Here is an 8415-nt window from a genome sequence, read left to right as displayed (position 1 = left end):
TTAATAGAAGTATAATATTAACTCTAAGTGTTTGTTTAATATACCGTTTTGACGCAATATGCATTCTACGAAACTTTTTTCAACGATCCAACCGTCAAACTTATTTGTACACATTCCGAGATCGCAAACTTAAAAAATCATAAAAAAAAACATTCAGAGATTACGTAACGGAACAAAAGTTTTCGACGGTTATAAATGAAAAATCACAATTTAACGGTTATTTTAGCTTTGATTTTGATGATTTTGTACATATACACTCCTCGACCCTATAAGAATGTAATGAATAAATTTGATCTTTAATTTAAAGCATTTACATTTTTTTTATATATGAGTGATTGTATATATATATTTTTACATTTTTTACACTTCTACAATAATTATTATTAATTTTATTAATTTTGCCCTCAAATAAAAAACATTATTCATGAGGACTTGAAGGATTTTAAAAATCTAAATGATAATATAAGTGTAACAATTATCTATTTGTAGAGGAATAATGATAAATCACGAGTGTTTATATATTCTTTCACATTTTTCATACTTTTATGTATGTCTTCTTAGTTCTTGCATATACAAATACTATACTAGTATGTTATGTAAAATTTAGTAAAATTTATGTACAAGAATATGTTATGTAAAATTTATCCTAGTAATGATAATAAGGAACTCTCATAATAAAAATAAATAATGACTAAAACTTTTTTTTTTTATAATTTATATAGAACAATAATACAAAATTATATATTTAATATAGAATATATTAATATGACTATTGTGTTTTATAATAAATCTTTTAGTAATTAAACTTTAAAATTATTAAAATATTTTTTTTCTTAACGGGTCGAAACGGGTTACCCACGTGTTACCCGCGTGTATACCTGTTAAGAACCCGTTATTAACGGGTTCTTAACGGGTCACATAGTGACCCGATAAGTTATCGTGTTGACCCGAAACCCGTTATTTTCGTGTCGTTTTCGTGTCGTGTCACCGTGTCGTGTCAAAAACTGCCAAGTCTAGTGTGGAGTTACAAAAGCATCAAACACATGCCTCTCACTTGTTATTTCGTGTAGAAAGTAACGCACTTAAGTTAAAATACAACAATTGTTTAACAAGGTAGGTTAAATTTGGACAAATGAAGCTATAAAAACCAAAATGAAACATTGGAGCAGCCCATTAATAATTTTCTGACAAAAACCCGCCGCCCGGCCCAACGTCACCGACACTCAGTCGGGCACCAAGAAACACTAGAGTCCACGTATCCAATTCCTCATCCGCACACGTTCACCCCCTGAACCTCTCTCTCTCTGCGAAGGTCGATCATTTTCTAGGGTTTGTGAGCTGAACCTTCAGACCTGAGCCAACAGGGAAGATGTCGAATGTGGGAACCGCGAAGGGAATTCTGGAGATGGGTAAATTTGGCCTGTACGTCTCCATCCCCATCGTTCTTATGTACACCTTCGCCAATAACTCCAAGAATCTCCAGAGATTCATGGGCAATGTAATCTCTCTCTCTCTCTCCCTCCCCATACATATATATTTCACTGGTGTTTTATTAATGCTTTTTGGATATATAAACTGGAAGAAATTTTTAGATACTGAAAGAATCTGGTTGAAATCTGAATTGGGTTTATTGGATTATAACGTTGTAGTGTGATTAAATTGAAGGATTCAAAGTTGAGGTGATAGTAAATCTGAAATTTCCCAATGATTAAGTTAGAACTTATTATATAGCGAGAGGCTTGGTGAAATTTCATGTGGGTTTATTAATTTAACCATGTTTTCGAGGCGATCGATGTATGGCTTTAATTGTGTTGTTATGGGGTGCAGCATTCGTATGTAGTATATCCACCAGAGGCACCGAGACCTCCATCACCGGAGGAAATGAGGGAGATGGCACGAGAGCTAGCTCGGAACAAGGCTGGGCGTTGAGGCTTGTGCTGCCTCTGTTGTAACTTGCAAGTGCCTTGCTGCTGTAGAGAAATGCTATATTTGCATTTGGATTTGGGTTTAAATAAATGGCGAGGCAGAGTGGTTAGTAAGTGGATTAGGTGTTGGAATACACGTATGAACTTGTAATGTTGGTAATGGGGTGTGGCCTCCTCCGTTTCGGTTTGTAAAATATGAAACTTGAATGAGCTTTGTGACTGGGGAAGTGATGTAATACCGTAAGAGCATGAATGGAATGGAACCACTACTTGTTGCTTTCAATGATTTGATTTCGTTTATTGGCGATGTTATCGACCAAGTATCACCATGCCCATGTACCACTAACTGTGCTTAGGTGGTTGAGCTTGAATGTAGTTTCAGATGGTTGAACTTGTCTCCTTTACTGTTGTGTTGATTCCATGCTTTACTGCTCTGATCCATTGGGATTAATCGCCGGGAAAACCTTTCTCCGGCCTGTAAATTGGGACAGTGGGAGCCGATCCTTGGAGTTGAGGGAGTTGATAAGCTAATTCCTCTGGGTTTCTAATTAACCGGGTGCCCATCTGAAAGGCTAAACCGGAAACCAGAGGCCGTTATGGATGCTATAACAAAAATTCAAAAGAGAGAAGAAATTTTTCGTTGTGTGCGAAACATGTATGGTCGGACTCCTACATCAATTTTTATTTTATTTTTTTATGCAAACGATATTGAAAAAGGAAGAACTTAAACTCAATATTTCGAATATACAAGTGAATTTTCTTAACTAATTCAGATATAAACTCTTACCTTTTGTTTTTGAGAGTTTTAAGGAAAAACTGACGTTACTGTTCATTTTAACGAAAAATTATATTTTTACACTAAAAAGTCAAATATTTACTATTCACTTTATCATTTATTTTGTCATTATCGTTAAAACTCAATATTTTCAAACTCTTTTCATTAGTTTTTCTTTTGGCTTTTTTTTTGTTATATACGTAAGTTGCATGTATTATTGGTGGACAAGGATTGTCTGCCTTTCACTTTCGGTGCCCTCACCGTGCCCTCCTGTTTGTGTGATCACGGTTAAGCCACGTCAATATTTTATATTACTATTCATTTTTGTTTTATTATATCTATAAAAAAACAATATAAAATATTGACGTGCCTTAACCGTGACTACACAAAACAGGAAAGCACGGAGAGAGCATCGGAAGAGACTTGGATTGTCTGCCCTCCCATTTCGATGCCCTCCCCGTGCCCTTTTGTTTTGTGTGGTCACGGTTAAGCCACGTCAACATTTTATATTGTTTTTTTTATAAAAATAATAAAACAAAAAAAAATAGTAATATAAAATGTTGATGTGGCTTAACCGTAACCACACAAACAGGAGAGCACGAGGAGGGCACTGAAATGGGAGGGCAGACAATCCAAGTCCCATCAGAAGTGGAGGCAGACAATCCTTGTCCATTATTGTCACACCTTTATATTGCATCGCATCACAGCTGTGATTACAATGGCATAAAATCAAGATGGACATTTTCAGCAACCTTCCTCAAGTACGTGGAAATTTCCTGATCTTTCGTGAAATTCCATAAAAATATTCAGTCAGGTGAAGCGTGGTTTACAAGTCGAAAGCACAAAGAAACTCTGAATTTTCCACGCCGCGTGTGAATTAAGTAATTTAAAATTAATAACCAATATTTAATAAATGGTGAGTGACAGCCACAGAAAGAAGCCTTGACTTGCTTAAGTCTTCCTCCCTGCAGCGATAGCAGTATAGGCTAATAGCAAATTAGCAAGTGCTATTTTCCAACCGGAGCAAATCTTTGATCGCGTTAACACCAACTTTTCCAATTGTAAATATGATGATGCACTTCTCTTGTGGCAGGTACCTAATTCTCATTGCTTTTTTCTGGGTTTCTCATGTTTTAATATACTTGTGCTTATTTTTCCTGCTTATTTTATTTCTATCCGAATTAGTTATAAGTACATGCAAGTTCTCTCGTTACCCGGACCTGGGACGCTCTCTCAACAGCCCGTTTGATAACTGTTTCGTTTACCAGTTTGAAACTGAAAGTATTTCGTTTGCAAGTGTTGCAATGTTCATCTTCTGGCCCAGTTGGATTGTCCACTTTCCTTCCGTTTACATGTTCCGGCCAACGGATTAGTGACCAAAACTAAAGCTGAGATATTTCTTTCTGATTTTCTCAGCTTTTTAACCAGGCACTTTCATTGTGATTGAACTATTAAACTTGTACATTTTTTTCGATTAGCAGAATTTCAGAATTCAGAGGTTTCCGTGTGAAAGGGTGTGACTTGTTCATTGCAATTTGGATTGCAGTTTATTTTTCAACTTTAAAAAGTAATTTATCCTTGACCAACTAGAACGTTGATTGGTACAATTTCTTGGTATTTTTGTGTGTTTTTCGTGTGCAGGACAAGTATGCTTGGGTAGTTGTAGCCTTCATCTTATAAGCGATCGTGTTTCTGTTCGAATAAAGGGTTTGGCGTAGAGTATAACGATGGCATTGGAACTTATACCTATTGGTACCATCTTGGCTGTGCTAACGAACCAGGTCATTAAAACAGCCAACGCTGCGAAAGATGTTCTCGAAAAGGAGAGTTTCAAGGTCCTTTCGAACCATTTGCTTGACATTGGATTGGTTTTGAAAGAACTACAGCGTCAAGAATTGAATGATTCACAAGCTGCAAGGGTTGCTTTGGAGTCCCTCGAAACAGATGTTAAAAGGGCTAATAATCTGGTTGACAAGTACAAAAACCGAGCACGTTTCTACTTGCTTGTCAAGTGCAGGCACATTGTCAAGGAGGTACAAGACGTTACCAGGGATATTGGAAGGTCTTTGGCTGCTCTCTCCCTTGCAAACAACGACGTCTTAATGGGGATATCTGATCAGGTGAATAGGTTACAGAATGAGATGCAAAGAGTGGAAATCGAGGCTTCACAGTCTCAGCTCCAAGTTTTCGACAAGCTAAAACAAGGTCTTGATGATCAGACCCTTGGCCCAGGTTTTGCAAACGACATGCTTGCAGAAATAGCAATGGCAGTTGGGGTGCCTTTAGAGCCCTCGGAGATAAGCAAGGAGCTTGCAGATTTCCGAAAGGAGAAAGAAGAAGCTGCCAACAGGAAAGAAAGAGCTGAAGTTTTCTTCTTAGATCAGATTATTGAGTTGCTCTCTCGAGCTGATGCTGCGAGGGATTATGAAGAAGTCAAGAAGCAATACAAGCAACGGGTGCAGGCCATAGAGAGGTATGATCCGAGTGAAGAATATATTCCACCACTTAAGCCTTTTAAATGCTGTATTAGGAAAACTGTGATGGCTGAACCAGTCAGTCTTTGCACTGGTACTACATGTGAGAGAGCCGCTATCATAGCTTGGTTTGAAAGTGGCGAGAGAACTGACCCAGAAACTCTTGAGGTTCTTCAAGATACTTCGTGGAGGTGTAACATCCCACTGAGACAATCAATAGAAGAGTGGAGAGAGCTAAATTATTGTCTCAAGATCCGATCTGCCAAGGCAAAGTTGTTATCAGGCGTTGAGACGTCAATGTTAGAGGCCTTAAGCCAAATGCAAGATCTTATGACAGAGAACTCTATTAACAAGGACTGGATCGCCATTGAAGGACTCACCGATATTATAATCTCCATCCTTGGAAATTCTCACAACAGAGAAGTGAAGAGGAAGATTTTGATCACCTTAAAGGATATTGTCCAAGGGCATGCAAGAAACAAGGTAAGCATCTTTGATACTCCTTGTATGTATGGAAAACAACTAAAAGAAAGTGAAAGCTGAAAATATAAAAGAATACTACAAATCGAATGCCCTTCCTTTAATTCATCCAATTTTTCCTCCCACTCTTCTGATTTTTCAAGTATACAATCTATTATTTCAGAGTTGGACAAAGTTATGAATTCTAAATCTTTTTCGATCAATTCGTTTAGGAGAAAGTGGTTGACTCCCAGGGGTGGGATCACATCATTCCCTGCTTAGGCCGCGACTCAAGCATCTCAAAGGCTGCAATTGAGTTGCTATATGAATTGTCGCAGGACACAACTGGTTGGAATGTGTGTGTATGCATTAAACTCTCTGAACAATGCAGTACAATTCTTTTCCTTGTTTACACCCTTTTAAAGGGAACTGTGAGGGAGTCAGCTGAGATTGCAGAGAAAATCTTGCTCAATCTTTTCGACATAGATGAGAAAAACATTTCTTGTGCAGCTAAATCTGGCTGGTATAAGCCACTTGTTGATCGCATAGTTCAAGGTAAGACGATTCATCTCCTAGGACCTATATAACATCTTCTTTATATTCTATTCCTTCAATCACATAAAAAAATGAAAAGATTTGGATGTAATAAATCTGTTTTGGAAATGAATGCCTTTTTTTTTCATTTAACGATGGATTACTGATGCATTTTATCATTCTAATTTCCAGGGCCGGAAACTTCAAGGTTATCAATGGTGAGAACACTAGTTAAAATGGAATTGGTAGACTCAAATTTGAAGCTCCTTGGTGAGGAAGGGATTATACCTCCTTTGCTCGAAATGGTGTCTGCAAATATTGAATCAAAACAATTGTCCTTATCCGCCTTGGCTGAATTATCAGGTTGCAGAGCCAACAAAGAACTGATTGCTGCTTCTGGTGGGGTTAATCTTGTTCTAAAGCTAGCGTTCACTCCCCATGTACCCTCAATCATTACTGTTAAATGTTATGAAATCCTGGAGAAATTTACGTCTGACACGGATGGGGCTAAATTCTTTGTTGATGAAAATGGTTGTCAACTAGAGTTAGAGCCAATTGTCACCAGTTTGACTGCATTACAACAGAATCCCTACTTGGCCTACAATGTCCGGAGGCCTGCCTTGTGCTCACTTCTTGGAATCTGCAAGTTCGATGCAGGGCTGATAAAGAAGGTTGTTCTCACTGCCAATGCCATATCTCTAGTCCTTCCTCTACTTGATCACTCTGACTCAGAGATTCGGGAGATTGCCATAAATTTGCTCTTCCTCTTCTCGCAGCATGAGCCTGAGGGGGTCGTGGAATACCTTCTCAAGCCAAGAAGGCTGGAGGCTTTAGTGGGGTTCCTTGAGAATGATGACAAGGGTGATGCACAGATGGCTGCTGCTGGATTATTGGCAAATCTGCCAAAATCCGAAAGATTACTAACCAACAAGTTAATCGAACTGGATGGACATACTGCAATCATAAACATTTTAAGAACAGGGACTATGAAGGCAAAAGAAAATGCTCTAAGTGCTCTTTTCAGGTTTACGGATCCCACAAACCTGGAATCGCAGCGTAAGCTGGTTGAAGGAGGAGCATACCCTTTGCTCGTAAACTTTCTCAGGTCCAGCTCAGTGACTGCAAGGGCGAGGGCTGCAGCTCTGATTGGTAATCTTTCCACAAGCACTCCAAAGCTCACCATGGTCTCCAAAGCCTCTGGCTGCTGGTCATGTTTCAAGCCATCCGGCGCTCCACTATGCTCAGCACACGGTGGTATCTGCAGTGTGACTTCCACATTCTGTCTTTTGGAAGCGAAAGCTTTGCCTGACTTGGTAAGGCTCTTATCGGGAGAGGTCTATGAAACTGCCATCGAAGCAATTCAAACTCTTTCGACATTGGTTCTCGAAGCCTCTCCTCAAAGAGGAGCCAGTGTCTTGCATGACGCTGATGCCATAAAGCCGACGTTGGAGATATTGTGTTGGGGAACGGATTCTCTGCAAGAAGACGCATTGAGTCTTCTCGAAAAGGTTTTCATGTCGAAGGAAATGGTTGAGGTGTATGGTTCAGCAGCTAGATTAAATCTTGCTGGACTAACTAGCAGGAACATTCATGAGGATGGGCGCCATAGGAGGAAGGCTACCAGGGTTTTGTCACTCCTTGACCGTTATTCGAAATCATCAACTTCTATTATTCCGGGAATGATGTAAGGCTAAAAAGTTTTGGTTACCAGATCAGAAGAACAAATGTACTTCAACTCTGTTTGGGATTATACCAGGATGGAGTTGGAAAATTTAGTGCATCAATTGTCACTCTTATTATAACATTCATCAATTGTCTCTCTTTTTACTCCCGTCGAATCTACCTTTCACTTACAAATAAAGAGAAACAGCGTTAGACCCTGATACTAAATGCGTTTTACTCTGCTTTGGATGAGTAAATAAGAACAGGAGCTAATCCGGTTCGTTTCAAACGGGCCGGTTCCTATCAAATTTCCCAGTCCAACCAATTCACCGAAATCTCAAAACCCAATCATAATTTACACAATACACACCAAGTCCATCTCCTCATGAAAAACCTTCCAAGTAACTAACTTTAATATAAAAAAAATTGAAATTTACACAACCCAGATGACTAATTTCCCAAGATTGCTTTACAATGTAACAACCCAATTGATCAAAATCCAAAACAGTGATGGCATGCATGGAAAAATAACAAATTCCCTTTTTTTTCCATACTTAGAATCCCCCACAAACAGCTCGAAATCAAA

General features: G+C 38.7%; 2 protein-coding genes across 3 annotated transcripts; both read left to right on the top strand.

The window, feature by feature from the left end:
- Nucleotides 1-1260: 1260 nt before the first annotated feature.
- Nucleotides 1261-2208, top strand: LOC126597702 (uncharacterized). Its single transcript, XM_050264509.1, has 2 exons — nt 1261-1498; nt 1828-2208. The coding sequence occupies exons 1-2, from the start codon at nt 1370-1372 to the stop codon at nt 1927-1929; spliced, it is 231 nt and encodes a 76-aa protein (XP_050120466.1). The 5' UTR covers nt 1261-1369; the 3' UTR covers nt 1930-2208.
- Nucleotides 2209-3621: 1413 nt separating this feature from the next.
- Nucleotides 3622-7998, top strand: LOC126596630 (U-box domain-containing protein 43-like). 2 transcript variants are annotated; one of them, XM_050263283.1, is made up of 4 exons: nt 3622-3793; nt 4342-5657; nt 5972-6188; nt 6360-7998. In XM_050263283.1, exons 2-4 carry the CDS (start codon nt 4428-4430, stop codon nt 7853-7855), a joined length of 2943 nt encoding a protein of 980 aa, XP_050119240.1. In that variant the 5' UTR covers nt 3622-3793; nt 4342-4427; the 3' UTR covers nt 7856-7998. The 2 variants fall into 2 exon arrangements, with proteins under 2 accessions (XP_050119240.1, XP_050119239.1); XM_050263282.1 differs by having other exon boundaries at nt 3623-3793; nt 5867-6188.
- The last annotated feature ends 417 nt before the right edge of the window (nt 7999-8415 follow it).

Source organism: Malus sylvestris, chromosome 13, assembly GCF_916048215.2.
Source record: "Malus sylvestris chromosome 13, drMalSylv7.2, whole genome shotgun sequence".
NCBI classification, from domain to species: Eukaryota; Viridiplantae; Streptophyta; class Magnoliopsida; order Rosales; family Rosaceae; genus Malus; species Malus sylvestris.
This window is presented reverse-complemented; position numbering and strand designations above follow the sequence as displayed.